Source organism: Muscardinus avellanarius (assembly GCF_963383645.1).
Source record: "Muscardinus avellanarius genome assembly, chromosome: 17".
NCBI lineage: Eukaryota > Metazoa > Chordata > Mammalia > Rodentia > Gliridae > Muscardinus > Muscardinus avellanarius.
In genome coordinates this window covers 21,355,951-21,378,077 of record NC_137803.1, presented here as the reverse complement: position 1 = coordinate 21,378,077, position 22,127 = coordinate 21,355,951, and the positions used below count along the sequence as shown (strand labels likewise).

At 38.6% G+C, this 22,127-nt stretch overlaps 1 protein-coding gene across 3 annotated transcripts; it reads left to right on the top strand.

The window, feature by feature from the left end:
* Positions 1 to 303: 303 nt before the first annotated feature.
* POLI (DNA polymerase iota) lies at positions 304 to 21,051 on the top strand (the record flags this gene model as incomplete). 3 transcript variants are annotated; one of them, XM_080714818.1, is made up of 9 exons in its annotated part: positions 304 to 412; positions 3,333 to 3,497; positions 6,053 to 6,136; positions 6,984 to 7,220; positions 9,419 to 9,597; positions 11,921 to 12,012; positions 16,629 to 16,759; positions 17,380 to 17,585; positions 20,230 to 21,051. In XM_080714818.1, 9 exons carry the CDS (start codon positions 304 to 306, stop codon positions 21,049 to 21,051), a joined length of 2,025 nt encoding a protein of 674 aa, XP_080570944.1. The 3 variants fall into 3 exon arrangements, with proteins under 3 accessions (XP_080570944.1, XP_080570943.1, XP_080570945.1); XM_080714817.1 differs by having other exon boundaries at positions 5,984 to 6,136; XM_080714819.1 differs by lacking the exon at positions 6,984 to 7,220 and having other exon boundaries at positions 5,984 to 6,136.
* Positions 21,052 to 22,127: the final 1,076 nt, after the last annotated feature.

Sequence of the window (22,127 nt, the reverse complement as noted above, 5' to 3'; positions counted from 1 at the left end):
TCGTCTTTACATCATCCACCACTGATCAACTTTTTTTTTTCCCTCTCAAGTTATTGTCTTGAGATAAAGGTAGTACTCAAAGATGTGTTAAGTAAACAGAACTGAAGACCCTATTATAGTGTTCCATGTCTTTGTAATTTGTGGGTGCTTTGACATCAGATCCAGGGGGGGAAAAAATGTAAAACTGCCCTGCATTCTCTTCCAGGTAAAATATTTTAAGGATCTGGCAGTTGCTGAAAGATTATGAGCAGCCTGAATACCTGTCTGTGTTTTTCTGTTTGTTATGTAGCAGTTCATCGTGAAATGGTACCAACACGTTCTCCATCCAGAGTCATAGTACACGTGGATCTGGATTGCTTTTATGCACAAGTAGAAATGATCTCAAACCCTGAATTAAAGGGCAAGCCTTTAGGTAATTCTTCACGCTGATGGTATTTTGGTTGTAGAATAATAGAATTAGATACTCATGCTCAGTGTATTCTGACTTAATGACCATATTCAGAAAGATTTTGGAAGCCGGGTGTGGTGGCGTATGCTTGTAATCCCAGCATTTGAGAGGCTGAGACCAGAGGATCGTGGTTCGTGGACAGCTTCAGCTACTTAGTGAGGCCCTCCGCAACTCAATGAGACCCTGTTTCAAAATTGAAGAATAAAAAATTGGGCAGGGGGTGTAGCTTGGAGGTGGAATGCCTCTGGGTTCCATCCCCAGACCTGCAAAAAAAAAAAAAAAAAAAAGATTTTGGAAGCTGTTTTTAAGGTGCTTTATAGGCAGGCATGTAATGTACATTTTAAAAGCCTCATTTAAAAGCTGGTAAATCTGAAACGGAGTACCATAATGCATGCTTGTAATCTCAGGACTTGGAAGGCGGAGACTGGAGGATCACAGGTTTCTGGCCATTCTCAGCTATTTAGTAGAGCCCTCAACAACTTAGCGAGACCCTATTTTCAAAATAAAAAGTAGAAAAAGGTCGGGGAGTACAGCTTGGAAGTAAAATGTCCCTAGGTTCAATCATTCATATATATATGAATATTTTTGAATATATATATATATATGAATATATATATATATATATGAATATATATGAACGATTTTGGTTTTCTTGCTGCTGTTATGGAACACGTATAATAGGGTCTTCAGTTGTTTCCTTAACACATCTTTGAACACTACCTTTTTCTCAGGACAGTAACTTGGTTTAATAAATCCCAATCTAGCTTCCTTTACTTTAAAAAGAAAAAGGGAAAGGCCGGGAGTGGCGGCACACGCTTGTAATCCCAGCTTTCCAGAGGCTGAGACAGGAGGATTGCTTTTCACAGACACTCTCAGCTACTTAGTGAGGCCCTCTGCAACTTAGTGAGACTCTGTTTCAAAATAAAAAAATAGGGCAGTGAGTGTAGCTCTGAGGTCATATGCCCCTGAGTTCCATCTCCACACCAGAAAAAAAAGGGGGGGATAATTAGTTTTTTGGTATGCCAGCCAGAGGCTAGGATCTTTAAAACTTCTCTAGGTGTGTGGAGGGTTAGGGAACCTAAAAGACATTTCTAGCTAGTAGCATTGTAATGCAAGATGCTCTGAATATAAAAGGTATCATGAGATTAAGTACAAGGAAATGATTTCTTAAAGTGAGGGTTATAAATGTTGCAAATTTGGAGAAAAAAAATAGTCTTATATACACTCAGCAAATATATGGCCAACTCAGACTGTGATTACACCGGAGAGTCCATATAGTGTAATTCTGCATTTAAGAATTTGATTAAAGTATTTACATGTGATTTATATAGTTCACTGATGAATCTTTGACCTGGTAATATATTTGGGGGCATAATTTGATTAGAAAAAAACTATGTATAAATATGGTATATTGACTTTTTTCGTTTTTTTCTTTTTTTGTAGTACTGGAGGTTGAAGCGTGGGGCATTCTACCTCCATGCTAAATCCCCAGCCCAATTTTTTATTCTGTATTTTGAAACAGGGTCTCACTAAATTGCAGAGGGCCTCACTAAGTAGCTGAGGCTGGCCACGAACCCCTGATCCTCCTGTCTTAGCCTTCCAAGTACTGGGATTACAAGCGTGCTCCCCTATGCCCGCCTGGCTTAACTTTTGTTTTTGAAACAAGGTGTCCGTAGGTTGCTAAGAGTCTCTCTTTGTTGCTGAGGTTGTCCTTGAACCTGGGATCGTCCTATCTCAGCCTCCCAAGTACTAGGATTACAGCTGTGTACCACCATTGCCAAGCTTCTTCGTCTTTACAAAACCAAAAATTTAAAAAGAATTGTGTAAGAGGTGAATGGATATAATTTTTTCTTCTGCATGTTTGTATTTTATATATTGTAGAGGAACATTACTTTTATAGTGGCATTGAGTAGTCGACTTGCATAAAAAGAGAAAAGCAAACCATTTTAGCAATCAGTCACCGATAAAAATTCTTATGCAGTCTGTAGATGATAATATTGCAGTTATTTTTTATAGGGAGCTCTTAAACTCTTAAAGCCTCCTTACTATCAAATCATTAGCAGATTATTATTTAAAAATTTCAGTAATTTGGGTATTTATTTGGGGGAGATTCCTAACAGTTGCTGTAGTTTGGCACTTGTAACAAGACATTGTTTATGCTCACTAGCAGTTTACTCAGAAGATAAATGAGTTTTTCTAACAGCAACCAGTATCTAATTGTACCCAATTTTCATCTGGTTTATTTTTTGATATAATCTATATGCATTGCAGTATAAATTAATCATATTTTGTATGGTCTGAAAAAATAACCCTAGAAAGATTTGAATTCTGTCTTATCACTGAGAATTCTACCGACTATATTTATGGTAATTTTTGCTAAATTTGAGAAGTATACACAGCTTGTTTTCTTTTGTGTGTGTATAATTGATCCACGTTCTAGCATGTAATTTCTACTATTGTTATTCAGTGCTTTATTACTTAATGATAACTTTCTTTTTTCCAAAGTAGACAAAACAACCAAAGGTTTAAAGTAGGATATGGGGAAAGAATATATTGGATCTTATCATTCATGAATAGGAAATAGCTCAAAAACCTGATTCTTGGGGCTGGGGTTCTAATAGTTCAGAAGCAGAGCACTTGCCTATCATGAGTGAGTCTCTGGGTTCACTCCCCAGCACCGCAAAAACAAAGCATTAACAACACAAAACACTCTGATTCTTTGTAGAAGTTTGATAAATGGAGGCTACATGTTTTAATTGAGACAGCTTTTTATTCTTATCCAAACACCTCATTATATTATATAGTTATCATGTGGAATTGATAAGTAATATCTTAATATATTTCTTTAAGCCTGCTTGATTTTTCTCATATTTATCTCTTATAGGTGTTCAGCAGAAGTATTTGGTGGTTACTTGCAACTACGAAGCTAGAAAACTTGGAGTTAAAAAACTTATGAATGTCAGAGATGCAAAAGAAAAGTGTCCACAGCTGGTATTGGTTAATGGAGAAGATTTGACCCGTTACAGAGAGATGTCTTATAAGGTTACAGGTACAAATGATAGGCAATATACTTAATAATTTTTACGTAGGATGCCTATTAAGTATATAAATATTAATATAATTCTATGAATCAAGTTTCTTTTTCCTAATAGTTTTACTTTGGGTATTGTTCACTTTAAAAATTATATGAGCCAGGGATGGTGGCGCATGCTTGCAATTTCAGCATTTGGGAGGCTGAAACAGGAGAATCACGGTTCGAGGACCGCCTCAGCTATTGAGGCCCTTCGCAACTCAGTAAGACCCTGCTTCAACATAAAAAAGACTAAAAAATAGCTCAGAGGTCCAGTTATCCTGGGTTCCATGCCTGGTACTGCAAAAAAATTTTAAAAAGTAAAAGTAAAAAGACTAAAAAATAGGGCTGGGGTGTTACTTGGAGGTAAAATGCCCCTGAGTTCTATCCCAATACTGCAAAAATAAATAAATAAAAAATAAATAAATAAGTAAGTAAATAAATAAATAAATAAAATAATTTTTTAAAAGACTAAAAAATAAGATTGGGAGTGTAGCTCGGAGGTAGAATGACCTGGGCTCCTTCCCTAGTACCACACACACACACAAAAGTAATGAACATACTCATCTCTCCCCGAATTTTATGTATCTACTAAATATTACATTGTAGCTGAACTATTTTATGCTAAGGTTTGGGCTTGAAACTTACTCTTTTAGTAAATTAGAGGGATTACAGGCGTGTACCACCATGCCTGGGTCCTGCAATATTACCGTTATTGTTTTTCTATTATTATAATGTTAGCATCAGTAAAACAGAAAATAATTTTTAGTATTTTTGTAAAAGATGATCAGCGCAGAATGATTTAGTTCTTTTATTTCTGAGGCTTCATCTCATAGGACTTTAAGGACCAATAAGTGTTCTTGTTTTCTAAGAGAGATACTCTTGACCCTGCATGGGTTCCCTATCCACAGATTTGACATATGGATTGAAATTTAAAAAAAATTTCCTCTTACTGAAAGTTACAGACTTTTAAAATAATTATTTCCCAAGTAATACAATACAACAGCTATTAACTATTTACTTTGTAGAGTAAATACAATAAAATTTACAATATATGGGAGAATATGCATAGGTTATATGCAAATACTATGCCATAAGGGACTTGAGCATCTGCCATTTTGGTGTCCATTGAAGGGTGGTCATTTGAACACTCTTAAGGAATATGCTTTGGAATGGACAGTCAAAATACTGTGTTGTATTTTGAAAGTTAAGTGGCTTTTCTGTTTGACTCAGTATCAAGTAGAAATTTCAAATGTTATTTTGTTTTACCTAAGTTATTGTGAAAAATATAGCTATATCATTTTTACTCTTCTAAGCGGACTGTAACTTTTTTTTTTTTTTTAGTACTGGGGATGGAACCAAGGGGCATGGTACCTCCAAGCTATACCCCCAGCCTTATTTTTTTAGTCTTTTTATTTTTTGAAACAGGGTCTCACTGAGTTGCGAGGGGCTTGGCTAAGTAGCTGAGTCTGTCTGCGAACTGTGATCCTCCGGTCTCCACCTCCTGAATGCTGGGATTACAAGCATGTGCCACCGTGCCTGGCTTATAACTTTTTCTTTAATACATTGCTTTAAGATTATAGTTAACTATAAGCATTATTTAATAGACTACAGATATAGAAATAACAAGTATAGAAGATTGATCTAAAATATATTTGTAGACAGGCATGGTGGCACATGCTTGTAATCCCAGCATTTAGTAGGCTGAGACAGGGGGATCGTGGTTCGTGGACAGCCTAAGCTACTTAGGTCCTTTGCAACTCAGTGAGACCCTGTTTCAAAATAAAGAGTTGAAAATAAGGGCTAGGGGTATAGCTCAGAGGCAGAATGCCCCTGGGTTCCATCCCCAGTACTGAAAAAAAAGTATATATATACATATATATATATATATATATATACACACACATATACATACACACACACGCTCATATATACATATATACATATACATTTTTCATAAATATATATATACATTTTTCATAAATATATATACATATATATTTGTGATTTGTGATGAGTAATTGCCTTGGGAATATTATTTCTTTACTTGTTTTTTTGAAAAATATTGCCTTTATTCAAAATATGATGTAGAAAAAAATCACAGTTCACTGAGACCTTTCATTAAAGATATTGTGGAAATGTGAATATATGTAAAATTTTGTGTGTGGCACTGGAGATTGAACCCAAGGGCATTCTACCTGCAAGCTATACCTCAAGACCTAATTTGTTTTTTTTATTTGAAAATGGTCTCCCTAAGTTGCTGAGAGCCTGAGTTGCTGAGACTAACCTCAAACCTGCAATCCTCCTGTCTTAGCCTCCCAAGTACTAGGATTGCAGGCATGTGCCACCATACTCAGCTTATATAAAACCTTTAATGATAGAGTTGATGTATTTATAAAGCTTTAAGTAGATAGATCTGTTCTAGTTACAACTTCTATCTGTGCTCTAATATTATTTCAATTTAGAATTGTTGGAAGAATTTAGTCCAGTTGTGGAGAGACTTGGATTTGATGAAAATTTTGTGGATCTAACAGAGACGGTCGGGAGGAGACTCCAGCAGCTTCCAAATGATGAACTTTCTGCAGTGACTGTGTGCGGTCACGTGTACAATAACCAGTGTAAGTGGGTGCTTATTTATTCCACTTAGTAACTAAAAATACACATTTGTCTTAATATTCAGTGATTGCACTGTGAGTTCTGTTATTTAGTTAGTAATCTGAGATAACTCAGATAGAATGCTGCTATTCCATATGAAGTAGGCAGAAAGTCAGATTTTGGTGACATATAGCTCAATGCTCTATGTAGTTTTATCTCTTTGATATAATGTAAGAGCCAAATTTCTTTCAGGTCATCCTTAAATTACAGGAGTTGGCTTGTTACTGTATTTTTAAAAAATTTTATTGCTGCACTATAGTCTCACATAATAATGTGGATCATGTTGACAATGGCATATATTCACACAGTACTTGGTGCCGTTCCCTCCGTTACTCTGTGTGTGTGTGTGTGGGGGGGTACTGGGGGTGGAACCCAGTGGCATTCTACCTCCAAGCTACCCCCAGCCCTATTTTTTATTCTTTATTTTGAAACAGGGCGTCACTAAGTAGCTGAGGCTGTACGCGAATTGGGATCCGCCCGTCTCAGCCTCCCTAATGCTGGGATCACAAGCAAGTGCCACCACGCCCAGCTGGTTCACGGGAATTTTTTATGAGATCAGTTTTTGTAATCTGTTAATTATTAAACATTCCCAGTATACATGCATTATCACAAGCCCTCGGACTTCATTTGTGGTTATTTATTTACTTTATAGTATTCTTCTGAAGAAATAAAGGAGAGAGTCGAGTGAGCAGCAGGACGGTAGTAGTGCTGGTGGGAGGGTGTGGATATAAACTAAGCTGTGTACCTTTTTAAAACTCTTGTAAAGAAGAAAACTAAAAGTGTTGTGATTTTAACAACATTATTTTATAGCCATAAACCCTCATGACGTCGAGCACATCAGACTGCTTGTCGGGTCTCAGATTGCAGCAGAGATGCGGGAAGCCATGTGTAACCAGTTGGGGCTCACGGGCTGCGCTGGAGTGGCTTCTAATAAACTGTTGGCAAAATTAGTTTCTGGCATCTTTAAACCAAATCAACAAACAGTCTTATTACCTGAAAGTTGTCAAGATCTCATTCACAGTTTGAACCACATAAAAGAAATGCCTGGTAAGACAAATACATTCAGAGAATATATGCTTGTTTTGTTGTATTTTTTAATCTTAAAAAGTATAGATATAACTAATTTCTATAGGTATATGCTTAGTTATTAAAGAAAAATTATGCTCCTAATGTTTTTGGAGCAAGTCTGTATGAGGAAATATTTGGAAGTACTTTTCTTTTTTAGTTTACTTATTTTTGCGGGTCTGGGGATGGAACCCAGGGGCATTCGACCTCCAAGCTACATCCCCTACCCTATTTTTTATTTTTTATTTTGAAACAGGGTCTCACTTAGTTGAAGAGGGCCTCACTAAGTAGCTGAGGCTGTCCGTGAACCGCGATCCTCCGGTCTCAGCCTCCCGAATGCTGGGATTACAAGCGTGCGCCACCACGCCCAGCGGGAAGTACTTTTCTAATGCTGATAGTAAAAGTTATAACCTGAAAACATATGGTCCTATATTTTCAGTCTCTGGTTCATAGTCTTACATTGTGCGTTGCATCTGGAGAGGGGACTTCATCTTTTACTCTCTTTGGGGATTGTATATAAAATATTAGCTGGGCGTGGTGGTGCACGCTTGTAATCCCAGCCTTCAGGAGGCTGAGATGGTTGGATCATGGTTCGTAGACAGCCTCAGCTACTTAGGCCCTCCATAACTCAGTGAGACCCTGTTTCAAAATAAAAAGAATAAAAAAATTGGGTAGGGGTAGCTCGGAGGTCAAATGCCCCTGGGTTCCATCCCCAGACCCGCAAAAAAAAAAAAAAAACCATAAAATATTATGACCATAGTGGACCTGCCAATGCTTCGATTTGAGTGGTTCACTAACCTATTGAGATAATGGGGCAAATTTGTGTCTCTGAAGATCATAAAACTTGCATTTTTATAGACCATCAATAATGAATACATTAAATTATCAATAATGAATGCACTAAACTTCATTTCTCTTGCATTGCTGAGGAGTAGGATGTAGTAAAAGAATTCTCTCAAAATGAGAAATTTCTCTCAAAAATGAGACAACTGAAACTTAAAACTTTTAAATGTCATAACTTCCCATGTTTAAACTATGTTTGTGTGATTCCAAAATGTATTATATACTGCCTTGCCTTCCTTGGCGTTACAATTTGATGTTTTGGGTTTGGTTCTGTGTTCTGCGTTCTGAAGAACCATCTCAAATTGTGATCAGTTGAGGACGATACTTGACTACACTTCTGAGCTATTCCGTCTACTTCACAGGCTTTCTACTTTTCCCCTCATTGCCAGTTGTCAATCTTCTTTTATTTCTGCTGTAAAAATATGTCACTACACTCTAAAAATTCTCCCTACCTAGCTGTCATGATTTACTGCTTTTACTATATAAGGAAATCAGATAACTGTAGAATTATTATTTTTAAAAATTTTATTGGTACATTATATTCATACTAGAATTTTTTTTTTTTTTTTTTTTTTTTTTTTTTTTTTTGGTGGTACTGGGATTCCTGGAAGCCCTTCTATCTCCGGACTACACTCCCAGACCTATTTTTACATTTTTATTTGGAAACAGGGTCTCCTAAGCCAGCGCGCGCGGCTGGCTTCGAACCTGCGCGATCCTCCTGTCTCTGCCTCCCAAGCGCGGGGATTACAAGCGTGCGCCACCACGCCCGGCTAGAATTATTTTTTTAAGTGAGAGGAATAAAGAGGCATTATATTTCTCTTGTGAATGTGACTGAGTTTTAGTGCAAAAACTTTGTGGGAAGAGGTTTGTTGGTAAGAGATTCTTGTTTGCTTTTTTGCTCTTATATTGCAGATGGTAAACACTGCTAAGATGTGACTTGTGGATAAATGTGTGGTGTTATGTGTAAAAATCAGGTCAGCTAATAAGCACACACTTTTATTTGCTCTAGTGAGTCTTTTTTTTTAACAATAGTAGCCAAGATTCTAGAGTTTTTCCACAGTAATTGTATAACAGATGATAAAAATTTTATTTGATCAATACTGAATTATTGACTCTTTGTATACTCACTGTATTATAATACATGTTGTGAGGGCTCCAAAGAGGTGCCTATAGCTCAGGGGCCCTGAATGGAAGAGTAACCTAATTTGCAGTGGAGTTTGATCTTTGTAAAATAGGGATTATGGAAGTTAAGATATGGTTATATATTTTTAACATTTTAATTTTCTTCATTTTAGGAAGAAAGCTAGGGTAACACTGTATCATTTCTTTTTGATTAGGTATTGGCTATAAAACTGCCAAACGCCTGGAGGCCCTGGGGATCAGTAGTGTGCGTGATCTCCAAGCCTTTTCACCCAAAACATTAGAAAAGGAGTTGGGAGTTGCAGTTGCTCAGCGTATCCAGAAGCTTGGTTTTGGAGAGGATAACTCTCCTGTGACGCCCTCAGGACCACCTCAGGTACACAGTAAGATTTATTCACATTATTCGAGAGAAAGATTTCTATTTTTGGTGCCATATATTTACCATTCTCCTTTGCTTTCAGTTAGTATATGATCCTTCTATGACCGGTTTATTAGATTAAGTTTTGTTTGTTTATGGTACTGGGGATAAAACCCAGGGACATTCTTCCTCTGAGCTACACGCTCAACCCTATTTTATTTTTAGTTTGAAACAAGGTCTCGCTAAGTTGCAGGGGGTCTCACTAAGTAGCTGAGGCTGCTGTGAACCTGGGATCCTTCTGTCTTAGCCTCCCAAGTACTAGGATTTTAGGCATGTGCCACCATGCCCAGCTGTTTATATTAGATTAACAAATATTCTTAGTTGAAACTTGGGAACTGATATTTTTATTTATTGTCATTTGGGGGAGTTGAAACTTGGGAACTGATATTTTTATTTATTGTCATTTGGGGGAGGTTACTGTGGATCGAAATCAGAGCCTTATCACACATGCTAGGGAAGTTCTCTACTACTGAACTACTTTCCTAGCCCCCCTTTTGTTTTATATTTTTAGCCAAGGTCTTCCTAAATTGACCATAATAGCCTCAAACTTGTGATCATTCTGTCTCAGACTCCATAGGAGCTGGGATTATAGGGGTGTACCAGCACACCAAGTGAACCTTAATATTTTAAAGTCTCAGGTTAGCTACTTCGACTGTATATAGCTTAGTTCTAATAGCCTGTAATACACATAACGAAGCAAAATGTTTTAATTTTTAAAAAATACTGTTTTCAGAAGAGTCCCATGATTGAACAGTAAAAGGTGTAATCACTCAGTTAATATTGATTTGCTTTTCCTCTTTGACAGCACTTTACCAAGTGCTTTACAGACGTGAGTACATTTAGTCTTCACAACAACCTTTTGAGGTAGGCAGGACTATCGTTTGTTCCTCCCTTCCTTCTTTCCTTCCTTCCTTTTTCTTTTGTTAAGATGAGGATACTAAGCTAGGCATGGTGGTGAATGTCTGTAATCTCATTACTTGAGAAGCTAAGACAGGAGGATATGGGTTTGTGGCTAGGCTCAGCTACTTAGTGAGGCCTCCACAACTCAGTGACACCTTGTTTCAAAGTAAGGAAGAAAAAAAAGAAAAGTAGGGCTGGGGATGTAGCTTGGAGGTAGAATGCCCTTGGGCTTCATCTCCAGTACCGCAAAAAAAAAAAAAAAAAAAAAAGAAAAAGAAAAGAAAGAAAAAAATAGAGCTGGGAGTGTAGTGCAGAGGTAGAATGCCTCTGGGTTCCATCCACAGTAACACACACACACACACACACACACGAGATATGGTACTTGAGAAACACTAAATAATTTATCCAAGGATGTGCTCAAGTCTGAGGGACTCAAGAGCCCTGTACTCATAATAGTAAAGCACGCAGCTGGTGCTAGAGCTTTCTACTTTTCTTAACCTCCAGCACACTTTCTAGTAGAGCTTATAGATGAGAAGTTTCTATTGAACTTATAGATGAGAAGTTAATGTCACCAAGCGTATTGGAGGCCGAAACAGGAGGATTCCACATTCCATGCTAGCCTTAACAATTTACCTAGATCTTGTTTCAAAATAAAAGAAAATAGAGGGCTGAGGGTTTGGCTTGGAGGCAGGATGCTCCTGGGATTAATCTCTAGTAACACACACACACACACACACACACACACACACACACACACACACTAATGTAAAAATGAACTAAATGATTCACAACACAAGAGGTAAGTTAGTACCGTGTTGATCCAGGCTTGGTGGCTCATGTCTGTAATCCCAGTACTTGGGAGGCTGAGACGGGAGGACTGTAGGTTTGAGGCTAGCCTTATTAGTAAGCCCCTCAGTAACTTAGATTCTCAGCAACTTAGCAAGATCGTTTCGGAATTTAAAAAATTAACTAGGCATGGTGGTAGATGCCTGTAATCCTAGTATTCGGAAGGCTGGACAAGAAGATTGTATTTTTGAGATCAGACTCAGCAATTTAATGAGACTCTCAGAAATTTAGCAAGACCCTGTTTTTAAAAAAAAAGGTAGGGAGCATAGTTTAGAAGTAGAACATCCCTGAGTTCAATCCCAGTATCCCTCCCACACAAAATAGATTAAATAATTAAGTAAGTAAGTAAGTAAATAAATAAATGGTTAGGAGTGTAACTCAGAGTTAGAATGCCCCTGAGTTTAAACCCTGGTATCCTCACCCAAAAAAGGATGTGCTGAATATTTATTTGCATCTACACTGATAAATGGATATATTTATTTGAGTTTAAAATGATCCTTATTCATGGATTTGTTTTGTTTTTATTTTTTGGTAGTCCTTTAGTGAAGAAGATTCATTTAAAAAATGTTCATCAGAAGTTGAAGCTAGAAAAAAGATTGAAGAACTACTTGCTAGCCTTTTAAGCAGGTGAGTTTTAAAATCTATTTTGCAAGTCACCCAGTGTATTTATTTTGTGTGCAGTATAAGAAAAAAATGCCTGATGTTCTATCTTGGATTTTACAGCTTACTTGGAGAGTAGACGATGTTAGTCAAGACAGGTCGTTCATCACTGCACTTCTCTGCATTATAAACTATTGCAAAGACAGTAATCTGTGTTCTGAACTAATTTAACCCATCTGCTTTCATTAGTCTCAATTCTATTAACATGGTGTCTATAATGTGGATGATAAGCTATAGATACTGACATAAAGGAGTCTTATGGATATCTTTGTTATTCCTAGACCTATTTTAGTCCTTAGGTGAGAAGGAAATTTTAATTTGGTGGCAATTGCAAAGCCTTTGCTTTTTCTTTTTCCTTCTGGTACTGGGGATTGAATGCAGGGCCTTTCTACCTCTGAGCTACAACTCTGGCCCAATTTTATTTTTTTATTTTGAAGCAAGGCCTCACTAAATTGTGGAGGGCTTTGCTAAGTTGCTGAGGCTGGTTATGAACCTGTTATGCTCCCATCTCAGCTTCCCAGGTGCTGGGATTAGAGGTGTGCCCCCTTGCGCCGGCAGGCCTTTGCTCTTAATCTAATAGTTATTAGTATTTCAGTAAGAGGAAAACTGCAAAGAGGAGTAATTCTGCCACACTTCTACAACTCCTTATGTAGTAACAGGTGTAAATTTGCCATAGGATGTAATTAAAGCAGCAACAGTGAAGAAGCAGGAGAAGCCTTAGGCCTCCTCTACCTCAGACTGTGTGAGGAAAGCGGAGTCCAGGGAGGGAAGAGTTAAGTGGGGCCCGTGGGCATGCTTGCAAGTGTGTTCGGGATCCTGAACCACACGTTGGGGCAGTGTCAGCGGCACTGTGATGTGCAAATGGCACGACGTCAGCTCCACAGAAGTGTAGCGTTCTGATGCACTTTGCAGGCATCATGCATGTCTTCCTCATGTCTTCATGGATGCTACTAAGTAAGGCCTTTCCTCCAATTTCTTTCTGATGCTAGACATATCTCACATTGGGATGTCAGAGGTCTAACGGTTTAAAGTAGGTATGCTTCTGTAATGATTCTAGGTGGGCTATCTAAAGAAAATGGTTTGGGGATGACTCGAAGTCTCGGAGAACTGAGGAAGTGCTGCTTCCTGAACTGAGCTATCGCATGCAGCCGGGGCGGGAGGGAGCGCAGCCCTGCAGCTCACCGCTGGCTGCCTGCAGCTCACCGCTGGCTGCCTGCAGCTCACCGCTGGCTGCCTGCAGCTCACCGCTGGCTGCCTGCAGCTGAGGCTCCTGCCTGACACAGCTCCAGCGCTGTGACTCAGGCTGGACCGGAGTGTGCTGGCGAAACTGGGTCATCCGCTCAGCTCAGCTCGGGGTGAGACTACTCAGATGCCTAGACATCGGAAACAGTTCTATACATAGAGAAACCACATGAAGTAAGTCTTACAGGTTCTCTTACTTAAAGAATCAACCCAGAAATGAGACTAGATGCTGTAAACCAGGCAGTAAACTTTATTCACATCACTGCTTACCAGTCCCCTTACTCAGCACAGCCCTCGGTGCAGAGGAATGACAGCTCTGAGGTGGCTGGTGAAAAACACTCATTGCTTATGTCTGTCTTTCTGTCTGTCCGTCTGTCTGTGTATTGTATAATTATATTCTTCTTTAGGAGTAGATGATGATTAATTTTATAAGTTTGAAAGAAGTGTAAGACCATGTAATTTTTAATCTATCCCTTAGGCAGGAGCCTAAAATTGCTTCGGATTTAACTTTTTCTTAATGTCTTAATTAGCATATCATACTCTTTGAATTCTATAATTACTTAGAAGAACAAATTTAGCCAGGCGCGGTGGCGCACGCTTTTAATCCCAGCGCCTGGGAAGCTGAGACAGGAGGATCACACAGGTTCGAAGCCACCCTCAGCTACTTAGTGAGCCTCTCAGCAACTTAGTGAGATTCTGTTTCCAAATAAAATATAAAATAGGTCTGGTCTGGCGGTGCAGCCCGGAGGTAGAAAGCCCCTCTGGGTTCCATCCCCAACACCAAAAAAAAAAAAAAACAAATTTAGCTAGGAGATATTTAAACAAGGATACTAGTAATATACTTTACAGGACTGTTTATCCTACTTGAGAAGCTATCAAGAAGTTTTCTGATAAAACAGTAAAAAAAATTATTTGATATAAAACTGATTCTTTTTTTTTTTTTTTTTTGGTGGTTCGGGAGATTTAACCCAGGGGTGTTCTACTTCCAAGGCGTATCCTCAGCCCTATTTCATTTTTTTTTTGGAAACACAGTCTTGCTAAGTTGCTGAGAGCCTCACTAAGTTGCTGAAACTGGCTTCAAACTTGTGATTCTCCTCTCTCAGCCTCCCAAGTACTGGGATTACAAGCATGTGCCACTATGCATGGCTCAGAAATAATTTTCTAATTCAGAATTGTTTATTTAGAGTGCCTTCAATAATGTATAATATTTACATTTTATGTTTGTGGGGTTTTTTTTTTTTTTGCAGTATTGGGGATGGAACTCAGGGGCATTTTACCTCCAAGCTATACCCCCAGCCCTACTTTTTATTCTTCATCTTGAAACAGGGTCTCACTGAGTTGCAAAGAGCCTCACTAAGTAGCTAGGCTGGCCGCGAACCCGCGATCCTCCTGTCTCAGCCTCTCAAATGCTGGGATTACAAGCATGCGCCACCACACCCAGCTTATGTTTGTGATTTTATGTATATTGCTATGCAATGAAAATGTTATCCTTAATGACATTTTTTACAAAGAATTAATTTTTCTACTTTTTAAGTGAATTCTCTGTATCATTAAAAGTTTTAAATCAAACTAAGATCATTTTTATGGATTTTTTTTTTTTTTTTTTGGTGGTATGGGGGTGGAACCCAGAGGCTTTTTACCTCCAGGCTACACTCCCAGACCGATTTTATATTTTATTTGGAAACAGAGTCTAACTAAGTTGCTGAGAGCCTCACTCAGTAGCTACGGCTGGCTTCTAACCTGTGCGATCCTCTTGTCTCAGCCTCCCAAGCGCAAGGATTACAAGCATGCACCACCATGCCCAGCTAGAATATTTTTAAGGATGTGTGCACAAAAATTTATCTTTCTAAATGAGTGTTTAATTAATCTTTCAAAGTATTGCTTTAGTAAAGCATCATATATTAGTAATATTATATTACTACTGACTCTCGAATCTATTGGTGGAGCACCCTTTAATACAAATAATTTCATTTTGTAAAAATTTTTTAGTCTCATTTTGTAAAACATTTTCTCTTGTAATTTTTCACTTTTGTCTATTAGATTTCCTGCTGGTTTAAATATGTTGCTTTTAATTACATTTTAAATTTAGATTATAAAACAGTTTGACAACACTCACTTTTGAGTGAGGCCTACAAGTCTAATATTCAAATTTTAGAGCTTAGCCTGATGTGGTGGCACTTTCCTGTAATCTCATACCTGGGAGGCTGAGATAGGAGGATTACAGATTTAAGGCCAGCCTCAGCAATTTAGCAAGAACCTCAACAACCTAGCAAGACCGTGTGTGTGTGTGTGTGTGTGTGTGTGTGTGTGTGTGTGTGTGTGTGTGTCTGGTTCTGGGGATTGAACTCATCTGCAATTTACTTCTGAGCTACACCCCCAACCCTATTTTATTTTTTTTATTTTGAAATAGAGTCTCGTATTGCCAGGCTTGGTGGCACACGTTTATAATCGCAGCATTCGGGAGGCGGAGACCGGACGATCGTGGTTTGCAGACAGCCTCAGCTACTTAGCCCTTTGCAGCTCAGTGAGACCCTGTTTCAAAAAAATAAAAAAGACTAAAAAGTAGGACTATGGGTGTAGCTCGGAAGTAGAATGACCCTGGGTCCCACACCTGGTACCGAAAAAAAAAAAAAAAATAGGTCTTGCTAGGTTGATGAAAGTCTCGTTCCTTGCTGAGGCTTCCTTGAACCTGCTCTTCTCCTCCGTCAGCCTCCTACAGTACTGGGATTCCAGGCATGTGACACCGTACCTGTCTGAGGCCCTGTTTCAAAGTTAAAAAAAATTGTATATAAATTTTATTTATCACCCAATTAGCCCTTACCCAATTCCTACCCCATTCCCTCTCCTTCCGTCCTCATATTTATTTATAGTACTGAGGGTTGATTCCAGGGGCATTCTACCTCTGAGTTATGCCCCCAGCCCTATTTGTATCCTTTATTTTGGATAGGGTCTTACTAAGTTGAAGAGGGCCTCAGTAGCTGAGGCTGGCTGTGAACCCGTGACCCTCCTGTCTCAGCCTCTCAAGTACTGGGATTACAAGCGTGCACTATTATGCCTGCCTAGTAACAAATTTCAAAATGGGGATGGGGATGCATTGTAGCTCCGAGGAAAATGCCACTGGATTCAGTCTCTAGTTCCAAAAATAAAAAATTTCAGAGCTGTAGTACATGAAGCTTGATATATTTATTTGGGTGTCCTGAAACCTTTATTGCTTACTATTTAGTTATCTCTTATGTGTATAATTCGTATAGTTAATCTGACACCTCAATAAATGAGGTGCTATTTTAAACAGGATTTTATGGTTTTTTTTTTTTCTAATTCGTTTTCTCTTCTCCCTTTAGAATATGCCAAGATGGAAGGAAGCCGCACACAGTGAGATTAGTCATCCGCCGGTTTTCCTCCGAGAAGTACTGTAGTCGTGAGAGTCGTCAGTGTCCTGTCCCGCCCCATATCATTCAGAAGTTAGGGGCAGGTATGGGCCAGGTTTTAAGAATTTAAATGTTAGATTGAAAAGCAAACTGTGAATTAGAAATATTTTCAAAAATGGAGGGTCTTCATGTGAAGTTAGTAAGCAATTAAATACTCTTCTATGAGGAATTTTCACTAGAAAAGATTTTTATTTTGATAGGTAATAAAAGTAAAGACTCAGTTAAGAATGTCTCCCAAAGCATATGTGGCATATTCCTGTAATCCTAGACACCAGGGAGGCTGGAGCAGGAGGATCCCAAATTTGAGACTGGGCAAGTTAGTGGTGAGAACCTGTCTCAAAAAAGAAAAGAAAAAAAAAAATAAAAAGAAAGGAAGAAAAAAGGCTGGAGATGTAGCTCACTGGTAGAACGCTTGCCTAGCATGTACGATGCCTTCAGTTCAGTCCCTAGTACTAAGAACAGTTTCCCAAGTTCACAGGAAACACAACTGATTTCTGAAGTGTTAAGTTTAGTCAACGAGGTTAAGATGTCCAGGAATATCTATTGAGGATCCAAATTTCTTAATCTAAGCTATATAAAATTTTAGTAGGCTTAGTAAACTTATAGTAAACTCTTAACATTACGATATGTGTCTAGACAGTGTCTTTGTAAATATTCTATTTAGGGAATTATGATGTGATGACCCCAATGGTTGATATACTGATGAAACTGTTTCGCAACATGGTGAACGTGAAGATGCCGTTTCACCTGACCCTGCTGAGCGTGTGCTTCTGCAACCTCAGAGCACTAACGACCGCAAAGAAAGGGCCAATGGACGGCTACGTAACGTCATCATCATCAGCAACTTCACACTCTGGCAAGCGAAGTTTTGTAAGTATGATCTTCATTGGATTTGTGTAGCCTAATAACGAATCTGTGTTCATGGTGGAGGTTCTTTTGGGTGATTCGGACATTTACACTGTCTGTCACATGTTTGCAGCCTTACAACCATTATGGAGCATTTCTGTTTGGGAAGCGGTAATATGTTTTGTAACGGCATGCAGAAGTATGAAGAATTCAAGTTTTCTTAGTTTCTAAATTATATCAGATTCTGATAGCAGCATTGAGAGAATTTGCTAATGATTTCACAGCTATAAAAATGAATGGCCTGGGGGTAGAGAGGCAGGCATCAGTCACATTTTCAAATGACTTAAACACAGTCCCTAAATAGAGTATGCCAAGATGGAAGGAAGCCCATACAATACGATTAGTAATCTGTCCGCTGTCTTAGTAACTTTTTTCTAAGTTCTTAATGTCTAATGAACTCTTAATTTAAAAATTATTTATACATTTTAATTAGTATATTAGCAATATTTTCATTTCCGCTTGTTTAAAATGGGACCAGAATAGTGTTATGAACATAGTAGACGAATGCCCTCTTCAAATTACTTTATTCTGCAACCTTTTTATTCCATCAATTATCTGAAAGTTAAAAAGGTATTCTGGAGGCAGGCGTGGTGGCTCCTGCTTATAATCCCAGTACTTGGGAGGCTGAGACAAGAGGATCGTAGGTTTGAAGTCAGCCTCGGCCACTTAGTGAGGCCCTCCACAACTTAGTGAGACTGTTTCCAAATAAGAAGTAAAATTGGGCTGGGAGTGTAGCTCAGAGGCAGCGTGCCTCTGGGTTTAATCCTTAGTGCCCCCCACTCCCACGGTATTTTGTTTTTATATTTGAATTAGTCTGTAGAATGGGAATTAAAGGTTTCTAGTATATAATGGCATTAGAGAAGTAAATATAAGTGAAAGTACCTGGCATACAGTGTTTGCTTAATAAGAATAATGTCCTGAATCTTTTATCTATTTATTTATGTTGTGGTGCTGGGGATGGAACCCAGGGGCATTCTACCTCCGGGCCACACATACCCCCAGACCAATTACTTTTTGTTTTCAAACAAGGTCTTCCTTAGTTGCTAAGTCTGGCTTTGAACCTATGATCCTCCTGTCTCAGCCTCCCAAGTACTAGGATTACAGGCATGTGCCACCTTTGCCTGGCTTATTTTATATTCTTGAAGGTACTAAATGTTTTCTGAGCTATATTTGACTGTGTATACTTTTTAAAAAATTTTTTTGGTGGTGGTACTGGGGTTCCTGGAAACCCTTTTACCTTCGGGCTACACTCCCAAACCTATTTTTATATTTTTTAAAATTTGGAAACAGGGTCTCTTAAGCCCGCACGGCTGGCTTCGAACCTGCGCGATCTTCCTGTCTCCGCTTCCCAAGTGCGGGGATCACAAGCGTGTGCCACCACACCCAGCAACTGTGTATACTTTTTTTTTATAGTGCTTAAAACTAGAAGGGAAATTAGAGTAAAAACTTTACAGAAAAATTGTATAAATTAAAATGAAAAGTGTTTAGAATTGAAAATTTTTAATTTAATGTAAATTAAAACAGTATTATGTCCCAAAAGTAGTATTGGATTTTTGCCATAGAACTTTCTTTTCTGCTAAATGTTACTCTTTTTTTTTTTTTTTGGTGGGTCTTGGGATGGAACCCAGGGACATTCAACCTCCGAGCTACACCTCCTGCCCTATTTTTTATTTTGAAACAGGGTCTCACTAAGTTACGGAGTGCCTTCTAAGTGGCTGAGGCTCTGTGAACCACAATCCTCAGGTCTAACCCTCCCAAATGCTGGGATTACAAGAGTGTGCCACCATGCCTGGATAAATGTTACTCTTTAGGTCAGTAATTTTTTTAAAACCAGCCCTTGATGCTCTGTGAATGTGTGTGTGTGTGTGTGTGTGTGTGTGTGTGTGTGTGTGTGTATATATATATATATTTTTTTTTTTTTTGGTCTTTTTTTTGGAACTGGGGATTGAACCCAGAGCGCCACACCTGCAAAGCAGGCACTTTGCCACTGAGCAAAAAAAGTATTTAAAAAAAATACTTTTAGCTGGGCGTGGTTACGCACGCTTGTAATCCCCGCGCTTGGGAGGCAGAGACAGGAGGATCGCGCAGGTTCGAAGCCAGCGGCGTGCGCTGGCTTAGGAGACCCTGTTTCCAAATAAAAAAAATGTAAAAATAGGTCTGGTAGTGTAGCCCGGAGGTAGAAGGGCTTCCAGGAACCCCAGTACCACCAAAAAAAAAAAAAAAAAAAAAAAAAAAAAACTTTTAGGTGACTCACTTGTCTAGGCCACCATTCTTTATTTATAGCATTGGACAGTCGAATACATGCCTGTTGAGATCCTTTCCAGGTTGAGAGCCTTTCCAGGATTTTTCTCCAAATATCCTAGCGCATATTTGCCTCCGGCTCAGTGCTATCTAGGAAGGAAGCCTCTTCCTGTAGTAGTGAGTAAGATCTGCCCGATAGTGTGACTAATTTTGTGATAGCTGAATCATCTCCAGTTGTTTGAAACAAAGGATTGAAGGTGCTGAGTAGGTCTGAAACATTTTGTCCGATAATAGCTATAGGTATACCCATCTGGGCTATTTAAAAGATATCCTGTATCTAAATTAATCGGTTATCCTTGCGCTCTAGAAAATGAAAGATACTCATGTGGAAGATTCTTCCAAAGACAAAGAGACAAACTGTCATTTTCTGTCAAGTGGAAGAATTGGAAGCACAAGAACTGGGGAGTCTCCTACTGTAGATACAACAGATTCTTCTAAAGAGAATGATAAGAGTGAATTCCCACTCCACTCACTTCCAGAGGGTGTTGACCAAGAAGTCTTTAGGCAGCTTCCAAAAGATATTCAAGAAGAAATCCTCTCTGGAAAATCTACAGGAAAATGTCCAGGGAAAGGAAGTCTGAGTTGTACATTACATGCCTCCAGAGGAGTATTATCTTTCTTTTCTACAAAACACACGCAGGATATTCCCTTAAATCCTAGCGATAATTTACCTAGTAGCAAGCAGGTACTTTCTGTGTCTTCTTGTGAACCAGGAACATCAGGCTTAAATAGCAGTAGTTCTTATCAGTCTAGCTCAAAGGATTATTCATATTACATAGATAATCAATTAAAAGATGAACGAATGAGTCAAGGACCTAAAGAATCTCAAGGATTACACTTTTCCAATACCAACCCTGCTGCATCTGTTTTCCATTCATTTCCAAATTTGCAGAGTGAGCAACTTTTCTCCAAAAACCACACTACTGATAGCCGTCAGCAGACAATAGCAACAGCTGCTCAACAACAAGAACTCACAGAAAATAGAGAGCATGATTCTGCTGAGGAGAAAATTGCTTTCCCATCTGACATCGATCCTCAAGTTTTCTATGAACTACCAGAAGAGGTACAAAAAGAACTGTTGGCAGAGTGGAAGAGAACTGGGTCAAATTCTCACACTGTACAGAAATAAGCATGTTTGTAAAAAAGGTCTGAGACACAGTGGAGTTATCATTGTTCTCAGATTAGCAGTTTAGTAAGCTCCTATAAACACGAATATTTAATAATGTGGAAGCCCAGTGAGAAATGTTTCAGATAAAGCAAGAACGGTTATAGAAGTACATTTTGACAACATGAAAATGTAACAAGCAATAATGTAAAAATACGGTCTCATTTCTATGGCTCTTTTGTATTGCTTTTTAATAAAAGGAATATCATGGTTGGCATTCGTACATTTTCCATAAATAAGAGAAGAGATGCAAGCATCTGCATATAAAATATAGTTATCCTATCATTGCTGTGCTATAGTAAAGAGCAGGGTTTTGTTCTGTTTTTATCTTACGAAATATGGAAAGTCTCAGGAAATTTTGCCTACTAGGAAATAGCCAAATAGGAAATCCTAATTTCAGCAAACTTATTAAATATGTAAATATCTGTCAATAAAATACTTTGTACCACTTAATGAGTTGACTTTAAAAATAGTGCAGCAATATATATCCAACTAATGATTTTTCATACATCTAGAATGTATGAAATTCTCTGCCAAGCACAGATGGCACTCAATAAATAATGAATGAATGAATGGTGTGACCAATGCCAGGGCAGGCATTTGGGGGTGAAAGGTGTTTATGTTGGAGAGGATAGGGATAGATGGAACTCTCCATACAAGTATATTAAAGGAAAGAAAGGTGTCAGAAATGCAAGGCGATGGCCCAGTGTGATGCAGTGGTGTAGCCCCGCAGTCCCAGCTCTTCAGGCTGAGGCAGGAGGATCTCGAGCTCAAGACCAGCCAGGGCAGTTCAGTAAGACCCTGTCTCAAAATAAAAAGGGCTGAGGTGGTAGGTCAGTGGTAGAGCACTTGCCTGGCATGTGTGAGACCCAGGTTTCATCTCTACTACTTCAAAAGAAAAAAAAACAAGGAAATGCAAGGGGTGGGTGTACAAGAAAACTAGTAATGGAAGTAGTCCGTTCCCTCCAGCCACTTTTCTAGGGTCTAAAAGCAATGGGTTGGATTTTTTGTGTGCTTTTATTGCTGCGTTTTTAGTCTGA